General features: G+C 39.4%; 1 protein-coding gene across 6 annotated transcripts in view; it reads right to left on the reverse strand.

Annotated features, from left to right (window-relative positions):
• Positions 1-18,489, reverse strand: part of PHACTR2 (phosphatase and actin regulator 2) — a 196,171-nt gene that overhangs the window by 20,817 nt on the left and 156,865 nt on the right. For all 6 annotated transcript variants that reach the window (XM_032407752.1, XM_032407753.1, XM_032407754.1 and 3 more), the window contains 3 exons: positions 16,293-16,348; positions 10,967-11,028; positions 8,165-8,302 (listed from right to left, as the gene is read on the reverse strand). In XM_032407752.1, coding sequence (XP_032263643.1) covers positions 8,165-8,302; positions 10,967-11,028; positions 16,293-16,348 — 256 coding nt within the window. The remainder of the gene's footprint in view (positions 1-8,164; positions 8,303-10,966; positions 11,029-16,292; positions 16,349-18,489) is intronic.

Raw genomic sequence — 18,489 nt, forward strand, 5'->3', positions numbered from 1 at the left:
ATAAAATGGAAGCCTTGAGAGATCGAGTCACTTGCCAGACATCAAATGGGTGTTAGGGACAAAGATGGAGCTCATATACATAGGCCTTCTTACTTCAAGTCCCACAGTATTTCCACTGAAATGAGCTTCAGGGCCTAAGCTATCCAGATAATTGCCTCAGATCTCCAGGCTGTGTGTGCTGGTTTGTAATTAGGAATAATGAGTCAGTTATAAGCAATGAATGCGATGTGAAATTATAGGGACTGGCTGTCTGAAAATATGTATCATTAAGATGTGACTACAGGTAATTAAAGAAATGCAATACTCCTTTTAAAAATTCACTGCAAAACTACCACAATTTTATTCCAAAGAGTTGCATCCTCTTACTATATAAAGAGAAGGTTTCCTGGGGTACCTGGGTGGCTCAGTCTGTTAAGCGCCTATTAGACTCAAGTCATGATCCCAGGGTCGTGAGATGGAACCTCATGTCCAGCTCCCCACTCAGCGGGGAGTCTGCTTCTCCCTCTCCCTCTGCCCCTCCCCCCCCTCATGTTCTCTCTCGAAAGCTCTGCTCTCTAATAAATAAATAAAAAACCTTTAAAAAAATAAATAAAGAGGTTTCCTGAGAGGAAAAGAGTAATTAAAGACCCTTCATGTTCAGAAAATACAGGTACAATAATCTTAACTCCCTTCTATGCAAATGAGACCAGAGTTTAGGCCTAAGGACTCTTCCCATAAATGTAAATGGGACTGATTCTTTAGAAAGATATGGGATAGAGAGAGCTAGGCTGCTGTGGTGAGATTGGTTGGAGCCTAAATGGTGCTGAGCTGGACCAACACAGGGTAGTCACTGAGCAGACACCAGGTATTTCTTTCTTTTCTTTTTTTTTTAAGAGTTATTTATTTGAGAGAGAGCGAGCACGCACAAGCATGCGTGAGTGGGAGGAGGGGCAGAGGGAGAATCTCAAGCAGATTCTCCAATGTGTGGAGCCGAACTCAGGGCTCAATCTCATGACCCTGAGATCATGACCTAAGCCAAAACCGAGAGTTGGATGCTTAAGCGACTGAGTCACCCAGGTGGCCCAGAAACCAGGTATTTCTAAGATTTAAATAAAACAAATCCCCTGAGACCAAATACACAGCATTTTTTGGTACCATGAGAATAATAGAGAGGAAAGAGGAAAGAAAAATGACTGAAACAAAGTTTAAAATTGACTAGTGATAACTGGTGTCAGAAGGTCTGCTTAATCTCTTCCAGTCAGCTCAGGGATCACCCTGGCCAGAAGCAACAGGTGATTTGTTGAAAATATGGACCCTGCTGCCTTCTCAAATAACATGAGCTGTGAGGCCAAGATTAACTAGAGTTACCCTCATTTGATGTTTTTTGCTTATTTCTTTGATAAAAATCTGATATGGAACAGGAGGGAATTTTTTTTTTTTAAGATTTTATTTTTTTGAGAGAGAGAGAGCACGAGCAGCGGGGGTTGGGGGGAAGGGCAGAGAGAGAGGGAGAAACAGACTCCCCACTGAGCAGGGAGCCTGACGCGGGGCTTGATCCCAGGACCCGGAGATCATGAACTGAGCCTAAGGGAGACACTTAACCGACTGAGCCACGCAGGCGCCCCTGGAGGGAGTTTCATGACTACTCATCAAGCCCTATGCCATGAGTATGTAAGTGTACTCTTCTTGGCTGCAGGACAACCAGGAACAGGCCAAGAATGTCTCTGCATAGAATTAAAATCTGTCTTTCCTGCAACCTGTTTAGACAGTGCATTCCTGGAAGGGTAGTATGTTCATCTTTATGTCCCCAGTATGTAAGACAGTTCTTAATATATTAATAAGTAATTACTGAGTAACTTCTTGGACAAATCCATGTATCATCTGAATTTTCAATTCTCTTTCACTAGATAATTTTAGACTAGATTGTAAACTGTGGCTTCACTGCATAGTGAAAATGTCACCAATGGGGAACAAAGCTTAGATTATTAAGCCTGCCCATGAATGTAACACTGGTAAGCGCTACCATTTATTAATGAGCTGGAACTTTATGGATACACTACCTAATTCCCAAGATGGATATAATTGGCTCTCCTAGTGAGGAAATCAGACTTAAATGACTTGCCAAAGTCAAACATCTTCCAAGTGGCCAAGTCAGGAATCAAACCTTTAGGTGCCCAGCTCCAAAGCCTGCCCTCCCATCTCCACCATGGATGGAGCTTCCAGAGCCTACCCTGGGAGATGGCAACTACCAGGTGAGCCTCGGTCTTCAGGCCAAGTTGATGGCCTTCTTTGGCTCTGCCTGTTCTGTCATCTTAGGGCTCATTTATCTACTTCAGCACAGATATAGACAGATGCTCTATCTTACTGTATATGTATCTGTTTCTAGTGCTCTACTCAAATACATATATTCTAAAATTAAAAATGGTATCTCAAAGGTGAATTAAGCTCAATCAAATTCACAATTAATGGGGGGGAGACAAAAAAATTCACAATTAATAAGGCATTTCTCCCATCATTTCTCTTTCCTAATTTGAGCAATTTAATAAGACTGCCAGATTTATGAGATTCCCTACAGTGTTTTCATAGCATGGGCATTGACTGGTTATTGACTGCCTCCTGATTTCTTCTCTTTATACTTGAATTGCAAAGATTTTTTTAAATGCAAAGTAGTATCTTAGTGGGGCTAAGACTTAGTACTAAGAAAAGAGAAAGAAGGGATGGTGCCTTTAGGAGGCAGGAAGTTCAGTGTTTATTTTGAGAGCAGAGGTGGAAATACTTAGTTCCAATATTTTTTTTTCTTTAAATGGGATATACAGTTCAAAAGTTATAAAAAGTAAAACTCTCTTTTAACCTGAAAGTTAAATTACAGATTTTTATACTTAATTGGTATAAAATATATTACTTATAGAATAAAATATACACTCATTGAATAAAATACATTATCTTTAACCTGATCATTATGCATTACGAAGTGTTTTACAGTAAAAAGCAACAGAAATCCAGAAATGCTTGTTATAATAATGATGATTAGCATGTATTATTTTCATACTAAAATAAAAAAAATACACTAAGACCATTAATAGTTTTAGTATCTCTGGGCAATAAGTAACATTTCACTATACTCCTTTTTTAACTTCTAGAGAAAACAAGTAACTTTACTTTTTTCAGCGTTAGGTAGGAAATAATATGCATTAATGTGCATTAATATACATTAACGTGCATTAAATAATACACAATAATATGCATTAATGCACTAATATGCATTCATTGTTCTTTTTATATTTTTGAATATTCTGATTTTTACCAACAAACATGAGACACTTGTATATGCACAATGTACTTATATTAATGGCATTTTAAATTGTTGCATTTTTTTCTATCTTCTATCTTTAAAGTGTACATTTTTTTAAGCTAAAAGAAACTATTCTTATTTTTTTTTTTTTGAGGAAAAAAATTTTACAATATAATTCCAGTTCTAAAAATGCTGTCCTTTAGACTTTCACAAGTGTCAGGAGAAATGGGAGAGACAATGTCATAGGGTACAAATATCTGAGCCTCAGATGTGAGGAGGGAGGGATCCTGACTGCGCTCTGGGGCTCAGAGTTTGCTCTGCAGGGGAGATGCTAGTCATGTGCCTTTAAAGTGCTCTTGAACAGACAGGAGGCCTGCAGAAGAGAAACTGACCAAGCAGATCTCCCCTGCAGCTTAGAAGTCCAGCAGAAAAATCTATTCTTGTTTCAACACAAAGTTAAAAAGAAAAATCCTCTCCATTATAACTAGAGATGGATGAGTTTAACCTTTCAACGAGTTAGAAACTATTTCTAGGGTATGGAAAATTTAATCATTGAGACTCTCACTGCTTGCATACTTTGCACCTGCTGTGATCTTTACTCATTTCCCTGGCCACCCCCTACCTGCCTCTGTGAAGTTCAGCATTGGAATATCAAGCTAGCTGGGAATGGTGGATGTGGCAATTATATTTGTAAAAGATGGCGGCAATCACACGTCCAGCCCACATGTTCTTCTGCAATATGACCTTGCTGATCCCCCACTGAGAGGCAGAGCTAATTCCCCTCGCCCCTGTAACTAACAGAATGTGGTGGAGTAAGGCTGGGTGTCTTCTGCAGTGGGGTCAGATAAGGTCATACAGCTTTCACCTTGTTCTCTGGGGGCACTTGCTCTGGGGAAGGCCAGCTACCATGTAAGAAGTCTGACCACTCTGAGGCCATTCTGCTGAAGAGGCCACATGTAGGTGCGCTGGTGGACAGCTTCTGAGCCATGCTCAAGCGAGCCCAGCTTCTGAGCCATGCTCCAGAAGATACAAGACATGTAAAGAAGACATCTGGGACCCTTCAGAGCAACCTCTTTGTCAGCTGAGGAACAATGAGTGACCAGAGTCAACCTCATGAAAAGCAAAACTATAAATGTTTTAGAACAGTATAGCAGCTGGAGTGCCTGGGTGGCTCACTTGCTAAGCATCTGCCTTTGGCTCAGGTTATGATCCCAGGGTTCTGGGATCCAGCCCTGCATCAGCTCTCTGCTCAGCCAGGAGTCTGCTTCTCCCTCCCCCACTCTCCCTGCTTGTGTTCCTTCTCTCACTGTGTCTCTCTCTGTCAAACAAATAAATAAAATCTTGAAAAAAAAACAAAAACAAAAAGTACAGCAGAATACATTTATGATTTTGGTATGGGAAGAATTTTTTCAAAGAAATCACAAGTCACAAAGAAAAGGTGGATAAATTCACAACATTAAATTTAAAAAATCTCTTTATGTCAAAAGATAACCATAAAGAGAATGAAATGTCATAAATTGGGAGATATATACATATTTGCACTATATATTATTGGAATATATGAAGAATTCCTATGAATCAACAAGAAATTGACAACCCAAAAGAAAACAGACGAAAGACAGGCACAGAAGTGGAACCTGAATGCCCAATAGGTATGAAAATATGCTCAACCTCATTAATAATTAATGAGAGGCAAAGTGTAAGTACAATGAAATGTTATTTCATAACCACTAGGTTGTCAAATAAAAAAACAAAACAAAAAGACTGACCATCACATGTTGGCAAGAATATTGGACTACCGGTAACCTTGGCTGTGGAAGGGTAAACCAGAAACGATCATTTTGGAAGACTGTTGATGCTGCCTAGTTTCGCTGAATATCTCTACATTCCAGGACCCAGCAATTCCATCACAAGGAATATATGTTAGAAAAAGTCTTGGATCAGTGAACTTGAAGATGATACAGGAATCTTCATAGAATAGAGCTTGCACACCTAAAATCTGGAAACCAACTAAATAATTAACGATTGAATGGATAATTACTTTATGACTTAAACATACAATGAAGTATTATATTCTGGTGAAAAAGAGTCACTATCACCTAGTCCATCAACCCAGATTCTTTTGTTACTTGAATGATGTAACACCCAGAAGAACTTTGTATGATTCCAATCCCTAAGACTCCAAAACTGGCAAAACCAAGAAATACATACGTATTGTTTAGGGGTATATATAAAGTGGTTAAACTCTTGAAAAGAATGGGAATGATTAACACAAAAGTCGTGGTTATGGAAGGGAGGGAAAAGCAACTGGGGAGGAGCCCACAGGGCCCTGTTCAGGTACTAGTAATACTCAGGGATTAATAAAACAGGTGTCTTCTTTTTATTATTTAAATGGTACATTTGTTTCATATATTCTCTATCACATGATATAATTCACAACTGAAAAAATAAAATGCCAGAAGAATGTGTAAGACCTGAGATAGAGTTAGGGTTGAGAAAGAAATGTTATCCATTGTTAACACTCACTCTAAAGACTGCATCTGACCTAAAGCCTCATGTTTCTTTGTGGGCATCAGATACCACACGAGGTCATAAGTGCAGCCTATCACTGCTGAATGGTGAGGGGAAAGTGCAGGATGGAAGGCAGATAAAGCAGTGGAAACCACTCAGAATTAAGTGGGAGGCACTGATTGGTGGTGAGCTTGACACATGACCCGAGTTTCAGTCTTCTTCATCCCCTGCAGGCTGCCCTCAACCTGAGTGATTTTACCTGCCTTGGGAAGCCTCCTCCGTCAGGGCGCATACCTCAGCCTGTGCCCTCATCCCAACCTCAAGGGTCTCTTCCTCGCCTTTTCTACATACACACGTTCTCCTGCTGCTCCATTGATTATGCCCTACTGTATCAGTTACCGACCTCTTCTAATATAGATTCAACCTTTCCCTTTCTTTTGGCTCCTTTTTTGTGGCATAAAAGATTGCTCAGGTATTTCTTATGCATATAGAAGCTTGCAGCCTCCACAGTCATCACCCCTCAGGTGACTTCCTCCTCCTATCACTTCTCCATCACAGCCAAGACTCTTGAGGTTGTATTTTATTCTCCTTGTCTCCACTAGTCAGGCTTCCACCCACCAGACTCCTAAAATGCCCCCTCTTACCATGTTCCTAACCACTTGTGACCTGACCTTCTTCTTCCTAGGCTGTTGGACTACATCTTCTCCTCTTTCCCCACCTCACAGACACTTCTTCTCTGTGTTCTACCACCTTTTCGTCAATGTTGGGTCCCTTGGGTGCTATTCCCAGCCTCCTTCCCTCTATTCTCATTCCAAACATCCTTCCTTTATGATCATTTTCCTCCCCAGTTTTCATTTCTCCTAAGAGCAAATGATATTTATTTATTTATTTATTTATTTATTTGAGAGAGAGGGAGAGAGAATCTCAAGCAGACTCCCTGCTGAGCACAGAGCCAGACACAGGGCTCAATCTCACGACCCCAAGATCACCACCTGAGCCAAAATCAAGAGTCTGACGCTTAACCGTTGAGCCACCCAAGAGCCCTGAGCAAATGATTTCTGATCTGTAGCTCCAATATATGCTTGACATGCAGTAGGTGCTTTACAGTGTGAAACCTCTACTAAAATGCACAGCATGTAATTAAATACCTAGCTCTACCATTAAGACTGGATGTGGCGGGGCACCTGGGTGGCTCAGTCGGTTGGGTGGCTGCCTTTGGCTCGGGTCATGATCCCAGGGTCCTGGGATCAGGTCCCGCATCGGGCTCTCTGCTTGGCGGGGAGCCTGCTTCTCCCTCTCCCTCTGTCTCCCAGCTTGTGCTCTCACTCTCTCTCTGTCAAATAAATAAATAAAATCTTAAAAAAAAAAAAAAAAAAAGACTGGATGTGGCATGAGTTTATTCGATACCAAATTTTGCATAGAGACAAAATTTAGAAATCATTATTTGGAAAAAAAAGAAAGAAAAAAGAAATCATTATTTGGGATATTAGGAAAATCATAAAGTGAAGACTTTGAAAACAAAAGGTTGGCAAAATTCTTTGGCTTTGGAACCATATTATTCATAAAATAGTCTTTCTCCATGATGCGACCCATTATACATTTCAGTTTTTCTGAACTGTGAGCTACGATATAGATTAGGGGTTGGTATACCATGGCCCACAGGGCAAATCTGGCCCACCATCTGTTTTTGTAAATAAAGTTTTATTGGAACACATATCCATCCATTCACTTACATACTGCCTATGGCTGTTTTCATACTCTAATGGCAGAGCTGAGCTGTTGCAACAAAGACTGTACGGACCACAAGGCCTAAAATATTTACTCTGGCCGTTTATAGAAAAAGTGTACTGGCCTTGATATAGATCAATACCTTTTTCACTGTTAACATATCCTTTTATTTTATTTATTATTTTTTAAAATTTTTATTTTAAGTAGGCTCCATGCCCAACATGGGGCTTGAACTCATGACCCTGAGATCAAGAGTCGAATGTTCTACCAACTGAGCCAGCCAGGCACCCCTTAACATATCCCTTTAAAATGATAACTTGTATAAATTATATTTTCTAAGGGTAAGGATAAATCACGGCTGTGGGACCACCCCACCCTCAATCCAGGTATGAATGCAGGCAGGTTACATGGTAACTAAGAAAGAATTTTTCTGAGACTTAGCTGAAAGAACCTCATTGATATTACTAAATATATCACTTAAGTGGCTTAAATAAGAAAAGGCAGAAAATTGTTGAGCTATCTGGTACTATCTGGCCTCCTAGGATAACTGAATGTGTGTGTGTGGGGGGGGGGATAAGTGGATACTGAAGCTTTGAGAAAAGCAAGAAAATCATGAACAAATAAAATCATGGCTAAAACCATGAGGGCTCTTGCCTTGTCTGCAGGTGTTAACCTGGCCCAGGGCTTGTCTGCCCGGCGGTCGTAGTCGGGAGAATCGGTGACTTCTACATACTCATTAAACCGCAGGATCCTTCGAGCTTGTAACTCCGCCACTGTGGGTCTCAGACTGAGCTGCAGGGGGATAGGGAAAAAAAAGGACAAGTTCAGGAAACCATTTACAGTCTCATGGTGGCGAGTTTTCTATAGAGAACGTCAAAGTTATGGTTAAATAAGGTCACTTTCAGATATCCAAAAGAAAAAAAAACGGTAGCAGCATCTTGGGAGTTTCTAATGAGAACCAGAAAGCAGTGTGCCCTAATTCTGAGACTATAAAAATCATCATTGTTAGATAGGTCACAGGCTTTGGCAGCCATCTGCGTTATGCTGTTTTCCCCACCTTGCCTGGCACTGTCATAAAGACACCTGTCACCTCCGACACAAGGAGCACGAAGCAGCACAGACACAAGAGCAATCCAGATAGAGGCTGGCTGGCTGGGAGACTGAAGCATCCAGACAAAAGCACTCTTAACTTCTAGAAATGAGATCTCTGTTCCTATTATATTAAACCTTTATATTCAGAAACGCACAAAGTTATGACAAAGAAACGGTCCGGTGAAGGGTGTGCTTACAGCGGTCTTCTGTGAGAGACTAGGGACCCATGCCCAGATTTGACATTACCCTTGCTTGCAAAAGATGCTGTGCAGAAATCAGCAGGGGCACGGGAGAGTACATTCAGTGCGCCAGAACTGCTTAAAATAGGCTGAGACGATTAAGACACTTCTAATAACTTGGATTCCTCCTATGGTCTTTGTCAAATTCAAATTTATAGTTCTATTTAATCCACTCAGCCCCGTGTATTTGCTCTTCTTTCCGAAGCCCAGGAGTAAGAGATTCTTGGTTCTGAGAGACTAAAGAGTCCTGGCCCCTGGCTGACAGGCATCATCTACTCTCTTCTCCTGAGGTTCATGTTTTGTGGCCTCTCTCGGTCTGAAGACGTCATAGACCCAGGCCTCTGTTGTACCCATGGGGTCCATTTCCAGTACCTTTTCTATCCATATCTGTACTGTGCATATAGCGGGACCATCCACTGTCTAAGTGGTCCTCTTTGGAAGGGTTCCTCATTTGCACAGATTCAATTTTTTTTTTTTTAAATTAAGCACTAGGACACACAAAATGATGTTTTTGTGGTGAAAAAAAAAATCCCCTTTCCTGAGCCTCAGTTTCCTGTTGAGTAAAATCAGAGGCTGAACGAGGTCAATACTCAGGTCCTTCAAGGACTCTTAGAAGGCCTGGGTCTGCACTCTGAGCTCACTTGAGCTGGAGTATGGCAACCGTGGCTCCTTCTAGCTTCCTAAAGCCCTGGTAGGCAGTGGACAGAGGGAGGAATGATCTAAGTGGTTCTCTTCTACTCTCAGTTGTTGTCCAGTCTCCACTGCTAGCTTCTTACTGCTTCGCTGGGGCAGCTGGGGCTAAGGAGGTAGAGAAACCAAGGCCTCTATGAAGTGCCCAAAAGGCAAGTGACCAGAGACCACATGGGTCAGAAATTCTTCCTCCCGTCTTGCCCTTTAGGACTGTGCTATTCGTGCTATGGAACGTCCCGCACCTATGGCAGAGAGCTCTGTAGAGTGGAGGCAAGTGGGGGTCAGGGGTCAGGGGTCAGGGCGGGTTCTGTTGCCTCCTGGAGGGGCTCAACTGGATGGAGAAAAGATTATTATGTATGGCAGGGGTGAGCCTGAAACAATGAGGAGGGGCTACTGCTTATCTGCAGCTGGTAACTTAACAGCCACTGAATGTTAGAAGAGCCATCTCTAGGAATTCAGTTTATAGAATCTTTTTCAGCTTGATCATTACTTGTCATTTAGGGTCTTCGAAAAAAAAAAAAAAGAGAGATGAATTAAGGATCTTTTTCCCTAAAAATCAAACCAAAAACTCTCAAAATACAGTCTCCAACTTTTCCATGGGAACGTTGTTTCTTCTCCCTGCCTTAGAATGCTTTGGCTGTGGACTCCCCAGCCAGCCCAGATAAATGTGGGTCAGGTCACACACTTCCCCGCAGATGTCATATTTTACTCATCCTGCCTTATCCAAGTGTGAAAGGTATATCTGAAGAATTACTGAATACAGATTTATAATGAAATATCATGAAATATAAACTCTGATAGTGCTTAATTTTTCCTGAGACTATTATTAACACGTCCAGAAAAGAGTGATGGCCCAGGTATCAGATTTATATTTTCACGAATGGGTGGAAACAACTCTCTGAGTCTTGGAGGTAAGGCACTCGTCAATGTGGGTAGCACCGTGGCAGGCAGCTTGGGTGATCAAGTTCATGTAATAAATTACTGACCCAGCTCACATGGAATAGTGGCAGGTCTCCAATTTCATATTTACTGAATATTTCCAAGACTGCACAGAAAATGTGAGCATTTTTAAAAACTATATATTGAAATGTTAATAATGGTTATCTCTGAATAAAAGACATTTGTGTGATTTTTTCTTTTTTGTTCCTTTCTGCACTTAAAAATAATTCACATAGATTATATGTTATTTTCATAATCAGTAAATGTAATTTAAAACTTGATTGTTAGCTTTTCAAAATTAGCATAGCATGCAATTGTAAATATAAATATAACTCATCGTATACGTTACATTGATTTTAATGTCTATGATTGGTTATTGGCTAATAGGAATAAGTATTCCTCAATGTTAGATTTAAAGGCAGACAGCTGATTTGCATTTAAATAATGAAGTAGCTCTCAAAACACACATGCTCATTAACAGTCATAGTTTCATCACCTTTCTGCTGAGTCTGCGCTTAAGTTCCATTTTTGCTTCTTGTTCTTCTTCTTCATTCTTTTCTGTTTATTAATGGGGATGGGAGAGGAAAGGCATGAAGACTTAGTTACTATAAGTGATTTTATAATCAGAAAAGTAGATCAGGCCACAATTATTTGACTTAGTGACCAAACACTCCAACATCTTTAAAAAGTTGTCAAAAGGTTTTGCAGAAAGATCAATCATTAATTTATATATATTACTTTTTCTCCTTATGGGATTGGTTTCTTTACTAATTGTAAGCCTTTTAACTTCCTGACTTCATATTCCATTCTGAAAAAAATTACAGGAGTGCCCACACTCTGGTGAAAACCTTTCATTGCTGAACATCTCTTGGGCTTATAAGCACAATTCATCAGAATCCAGATAAACATTTATTTCTGGATCTGGCCTTCACATGAAAATCTGAGACATATCAAAAGAGCAAATTAGAACCATCTGATGCATGTCTGAGTTGATTTCCATTCAAATCCAACCAAAATACTTGATTTGTCTGCTTTGGTTTCCACAGAAGCAAAATGCAGTCATTTCTTTGGACTCTGCCTTCAAACCAGAATGTTCTGAATGGGGTTATTATGGTGTACTGTTGATGGGGATGATTTATTTTCTTGTGACTTTGACTTTCCAAAGTCTTCTGTTTCTCTAGTGCTTCACCTAATGGTACAATTTAATGGCCAATTTAATGAATGCTGTCCAATGGATGGGATGAAGAGAAAAATGACCAGAAATTTTAAAGAAATAAACACCCCCTTCAGGTTTTAATGGTTGCTTATTTGATGAACTTCTCTCTGTTGCTTCCAGCAGCTCATCATTTGTTCAATAAGTGAGCACAGATTTTACTTCTTGGACACCAATGCTTACAAAAGATTATCTTTTATGGGCGCCTGGGTGGCTCAGTTGGTTAAGCAACTACCTTCGGCTCAGGTCATGATACCGGAGTCCTGGGATTAAGTCCCGCATCGGGCTCCCTGCTCGGCAGGGAGTCTGCTTTTCCCTCTGACCCTATCCCCTCTTGTGCTTTCTCTTTCTCTCAAATAAACAAATAAAAAAAATAAAATCTTAAAAAAAAAAAGATTGTCTTTTAGAAGCTGCTGTTATGAATTCTGCTGAAGGAACATCACATGACATAAAGGCTCAACTGAAAGGTTAAAAAAGAAAAGTTTCCTCTATGAAAAGGTAAATTTATTTTTAAAATTCAAATAGACTTCTTACCACTAAGATTGTTTTTATCACAAATAAAATATCAATATTCAATATTTGTACCAACTGTATTTGTTAACTGAACATGCTAAACTCTCTATTAATTTTCCTTATCTGGACAGGGAAAAGTTTCAACATTCTTCCAAAATACTAATTTTAATTCATAAGAAAGAGGATGACCTGTCTGGTTATTTAGACAAAGAATAAGCATAAACTGAAATCACTCTTCAAAAATAAGAAACAACCAGTGAGTACACTTTCAGTAAAGTGCCTGTGTGTCAAACAAATTTTGTTATAATTCAGGTTTCTTCCTATGAAAACACTGTAGGTTTTTCTAATTGCTTCACAAAATATCTGTCCTTTGGTATTCTTAAAATACACCCTTAGGGTCAAATATTTACTTTACATGAGCTGGATAAGGCATGTAGGTTATAAATTATACATAATAGACAAGAGCCAAACTTGTGGTTCATGTGATTCAAACTAAGGCTTTACAAGGTCGCCTATGATGATATTACTAATAAAAGGGAAAATAAAATCTTCAAAGCGTTTTAGTCAATTCCTCCTATACAGTGACTGTGCTGTATTTTTAAAGGTACTTTTCAAAGACAGAAAAGTGGGTATCAAATATGACTCAAAGCCAACAAATGCTTTAATTTTCACAAGGGGATATTCGATAATTTCATCTTATTAAGCACAGTGTGCACCGGGCAACAGCATGTTACCTATTCAAAAAAAAGAAGGGCCAACTGCAGTTGAGGGAGTTCAATAAACAGGATTTTACCACTTGGGAATTCTTTTTAACATCAGGAGCTGACTTCCTTACATATTTCCATATTTGAAATTGTGCTTTTAAAGAAGTTCAAGAAAGTGAGAGGTGGAGGGAAGTCAGCATGACTGTTGTTCTGCATTTTTTTAAATACTTGTAAAATCTCTTACAAAGAATCAAGGTTAAATCTTAGTTTAAAAAATTCACTGAGTTTTTTAAATGTTTCCTTCGTTTACTTATTAGAGGGCCAATTATAAAGTCGGATGTAAACCTTTCTGGTCCCTTTAAACAGACTGGAGGGATATTCGTGAAGGAAATGACGTAGCTCATTGACAAATCTTGCCTTCAGTAACTCCTCAGAGCAGGGCTTGGTGGGGAGGAGGGGTATTCTAGAACAGCCACAGGAAGTGTTTGCCATCACACACAAACAATGCATGTAGTTTAACAGCTGTGAGCACTGCAGGAAACCTGCCCGGCTAGCAAGTGTTGCCCACAGCATTTTATGGATGAGCTAAAAGGAGAAGACAGAAAAGCACCAAAACATCAGCACCTGAAATATTACAGTCTTGAGTCATCCATCTGGATACACTAGGCTAAAAAAAGCCAACTATTTTTTTGTGGGTTTGTTTCTCTTTTTGCTGATTTAACATGTTTTTCTATAAGGGTGTTTTTAACAAATGAAAATGCATTTATAAATCTACTTTGAAATGCATCAAAAAATAACATGGATCAATGGAAAGACAGATACGTGATAAGGCAAGATGTTATAAAATGTAAAAAAAAAAGATGTGATAAGTTGTTAATGGTAGAATATAAATAGTACATATATGGGTGTCTACTGTAAAATTCTTTCAACTTTTCTCTATATTTAAAAAATTTCATAATAAAATGTTGGGAAAAAATACACGCAGCACTCAATGACCTGATACATTTTTTCTCTATAGAATATAGAGATGGAATTACAGTCACAACTAAATAGATCTGTAACTTCTATCCCTGTGCTATAAAAGGTTTTTCATGAACATCTCTTTTCCTGATAGGCAAACGTTGACCTTTCAAGCACCAAAACTTACCTTCTACTTTTAACAATATTAAGGAATCGGTTCTAAAATGTACAACTAAATGTAACTTTATATGTTCTTCTAAAAAGCCTCAATTCCGTAAAATAGGAAAGCGATGGGGTAAGGTGGATAGTGGGAATGAAATACTAAGAGATAAAATGTGTCCTGTGGTCTCCAGTGAAAGTGATCAGCACTGACTGGCTCATGTTTATTAAACTAATGATGAGCTCAGAGTTGACAACTGCTGAATGAATTTATGCTGTGAATGAGTTCCCTGGTCTGTCAAGACAAGATGACCTAGTTAAAATAAGTGTCCTTAAAAAAAAAAACACACCATGTCACACACAGACTTTTCTTTAAAGAGTCAGTCATATTGCTTTTGAACAAAAGCCGGAGATGAAATACACAAACAAAAAAGAGCAATCTATGTGGAAGAACCCAGAGGCAAACAGAGGCTGAATAAAGTATTGTAAGCTATGCCGCTGAGTTCCCTGGGATTGCTCAGTGGAATGCTCTGGATGACCTCCACCAGTTCTCTTTTCTGCTTCCCTTGGCTATACAATATTATGTCAGGAGATCATAAGCCAGTTATCAGCCTCTCCAGACTGGAAATGTGTCTTTTGTTTCCAGAATAAGCATAGTTAGATAAACTAAGAAGGAAGTAAGAAAAGGGCTGGAGTCAAATCTGAAGTTGACTTTGGCGTTTCCCTCTTCCCTGAACCTCCAGGAAAATGGGGCACAGAAGCCAAGATAGCACTTAAGATCAACGTGTGATAAATTTTTACATCTATGAAACAGTTCCTCAAATAACCAAACACCAGTGTGGTTTGGCACTATTTGTCTCTCAGAAGCAGGAAAGAATTACCCAGAATCTGGTCTTCCTTTTTTTTCTAGGTATTGCATTAGGTATCCAATAAGACATAATCTTTGTGTGTTAGGAGCTTATGGTCTGCACTTGAGCTTACCTAAAATTTAATTCAACAAATATTTTCCAGGAACCTATTGTCAAAAGCCATGAGCTTTTTTGGTTTTGTGTTGTTGTCAAAATTAGATGCTGCTTTCATCCTTCCTCAGAACACTAAAACACAACTTTCTTTTCTTTTCTCGCCATGACTTTTTCCATCTCCATACTGGCTCTTCTACCCACTGATGGTCACTTCAGTCCTTCTTTGGGTTCTATTCCAGTTTTTGGTCACAAAGAGCCAGACAAGAACATTCCAAGGAAAGAATCCCATAGACCGGCAATTCTCCTGGTTGGGTTGTCTTAGTAAGAGCAACTATAGTATAAACATGCCATTAAAATCTTTCGTTCCTTTGGGAAAGAAAACAACTCAGATTGAAGAGTGGGGATCATCCAGACAAGCCAATTTGACTCTAAAAGCCTGACTGAGAAAAATTTCCCACATGCCCGTGCCTTCTTACTATGGTATCCGGAGCTCTGCCCATCCGTGCTCTTTGATATTTTATACAATAAAAAGCTCTTTTGAAACCAGGTTAATAATATATAAAACTGCAGCTAGGCTCAATTTAAAAATATCCATTACTTAACTCACTGTGGTTGGTAACCACATTGATATACTATATAACGTCAAACCGCGTCTATTAGTTTTATAGCTTTAACATACGAACTCCAATGAAGTTCTACTGGACTAGGAAGTAAGAAGTAAAGTCAAAGAAAACAGAGGGGAAAATAGAATGGGAAAATAAAGTAGGAAAATGAATGGAGAACTCCTTAAGTGCTGAGAAATTATAAATAACTCAAGAGGGAAACAGAGTTATCATAACAAAGGAAAATGAAAAGGACTCAAAAATTTCTTTCACCATAATTCTGTTTTAAATTGAGTCATTTGTTAAACCTGGCAACAAACTGTATTATTAATAATAATATAGGAATGTTTGATTTATTTCCTTGTGGATTCTCTGGCCTTTTCTTTGACATTTATTTGCAAGCAGACTAGAGCATTTTCTTCTATTTCATATCTGGGTAAAAGAATACATGGAATATATTTCATCTCTCTTAAAAACAACTGTCACAATTGTGACTCTGGTCTGGGGGATACCAGGCTCAAAGCCATAAAACAAAATATGAACTTCAAGAAATTGTTTTTAAATTATATAAAAATGTGATCTAAATGGGCCATTTCGATCATTTGTGAATAACAAATATATTAAGGTTTCTTACTGATAAATAGATTGCCTCTAAAGGGAGCTTGTTAATGGTTACATGAGGAATCATTGTAGAATATAAGATACTCACGTTTTAGGATATTTCTTTGCTCTAATTCTTCAGTTGTGGGCCTCTGGCTAAGTCTCCTATGATGACAAAAAGGATATACCGCAGGTTACAAACAAGGCCTCCTTGGTGGGAGATGCAAAATAAAATAACAAAGACACAAAGCTTTATTTTTTTTCCTGTTTTGAGAAACACAAATCCATTTTAAACCTACAAAATAGGTTACCATCCTTTCTGTTAGTTTGGAGACTAAAGATTGTGGTTGAGACCACTACCTACTCCCCATTATCCATTCTTCCATCTTGCTTTTAGATCTAGAACCTCCTGAGATCTAGCTGTGGCTCCCAACTACAGACTTCTGCCTTCCCAGCAGCAAGGTGTGGCCATGTGACCAAGTCCCTGCAATGGGATGTGAGCAGAGTGGTATTTGTAACGTTTGCTTTTTACCCTTAAAATGACTAAGTGTGCCTTCCCTTTTCTCTTTCCTTCCCCCACAGGCTAGAACTTAAACATGGTCACGTAAGCCAGCTTGGATCATGCAGATGAGAATATCCACGGAGCAACAGGACAGAATCTGGGTGCCCAGCTGACTGCAAGGAATAGAGCTCCCCACCCACCCTGGACAGCCCACCTACCTCTGGACTGTTATGTGAAAAGGAAATAAACACATGAAAGTGTCTTATTTGGACCACTGCACTTTTTGGTCTCTGTTAGAACAGTTTCCCTGTCTCCTAATTAATACACAGATCATTAGAATCTATGAAAGTTTTCTGCTTGAGAGTTCATACTAACTCAAAAGATGCTTGGTCTACACTGCACAGAGTTTCAAGTGAAATATTGCTTTTGAGGGGTGGCTGGGTGGCTTAGTCATTAAGCGTCTGCCTTCGGCTCAGGTCATGATCCCAGGGTCCTGGGATCGAGCCCTGCATCGGGCTCCCTGCTCAGCGGGAAGCGTGCTTCTCCCTCTCCCACTCCCCCTGCTTGTGTTCCCTCTCTTGCTATGTCTCTCTCTGTCGAATAAATAAATAAAATCTTAAAAAAAAAAAAAAAAAAAAGAAATACTGCTTTTGTGACCACAAATGGATTTATACTACACATAGAGTTATCTTAAAATACATGGGCCCTTTCTATCTGCCTTCAAGAAAAGCCAGGCTCAGGGTGCCTGGGTGGCTCAGTCATTAAGTGTCTGCCTTTGGCTCAGGTCATGATCCTAGGGTCCTGGGATCAAGCCCCGCATCCGGCTCCCGGCTCCGTGGGAAGCCTGCTTCTCCCTCTCCTACTCCCTGTGTTTGTGTTTCCTCTCTCGCTGTGTCTCTCTCTGTCAAATAAATAAATAAACTCTTAAAAAAAAAAAAGAAAACAAAAGCCAGGCTCATTTGTGATTAGTAGCTAATTATATGTACACAAACGCTGAATGACCTAACAACCCTTTATAACTTTGTTCTTGGTCTTGCTTATAGTATTAATTTGCTGTTAATCACAGATTTGTTGTAAAATTCCTTCTGGATGTAGGAGGAGTTTGTGCAAAGTAAACATATATATGAAGGTAATCTTAATATAAGATACTATCAGTTCTAATGTTATGCCTGTGGCAGAAATGGAGTGAAGAACTGAAATCAATGATATTTTAAATACCTCATTAAAATTTTTGTTAAAGTTTAATCTTCGTCAGAGCCACTTTGAAAGTAACTTACATAACTGAGCCTACAGAAGAACCCAGGGAGCTACCACGCCAGCCAGATGAGGTGCCACCCACGTACCCATGTATCCTGTTACGTATCCACACCGTATTCTCCACCAAAGACATCCTCCTCCTTTTGCTGATGGAGTTTCCTCCTTCAGGAATGCCCTCCTCTCTTTCTCCACCTACTGAAATCTTACAAATGACTAAAATAGTAACGTGCAGGTGGGCATTTGACCTGTCCCGTGAGTGAGTTTTAAACTCCCGGTTGTCTGCCCTACGCGGTGGTCACACACAGATCACACAGCTGTGAGAGCACTTACGACACAAGTAGTAATAAAGATAAGGCAATAATCATAGTTCTCATTAGTTCATACTTTTAAAGTCCCAGGCACTGTGCAAGGTGCTTAATTTACATTATCATGGCTCCTCAAAATAATTCGGCAAGGGAGTAGCCAGTTCCCATTTTACAAACGAGGAAATGAGAGATTAATTCACTTGCTTGAGATAAAGTACTAGCGTGTTAGAGTACAGCCTCAT

The sequence above is a fragment of the Phoca vitulina genome, unplaced genomic scaffold (genome assembly GCF_004348235.1).
Source record: "Phoca vitulina isolate PV1807 unplaced genomic scaffold, GSC_HSeal_1.0 scaffold9, whole genome shotgun sequence".
Classification (NCBI taxonomy): Eukaryota; Metazoa; Chordata; class Mammalia; order Carnivora; family Phocidae; genus Phoca; species Phoca vitulina.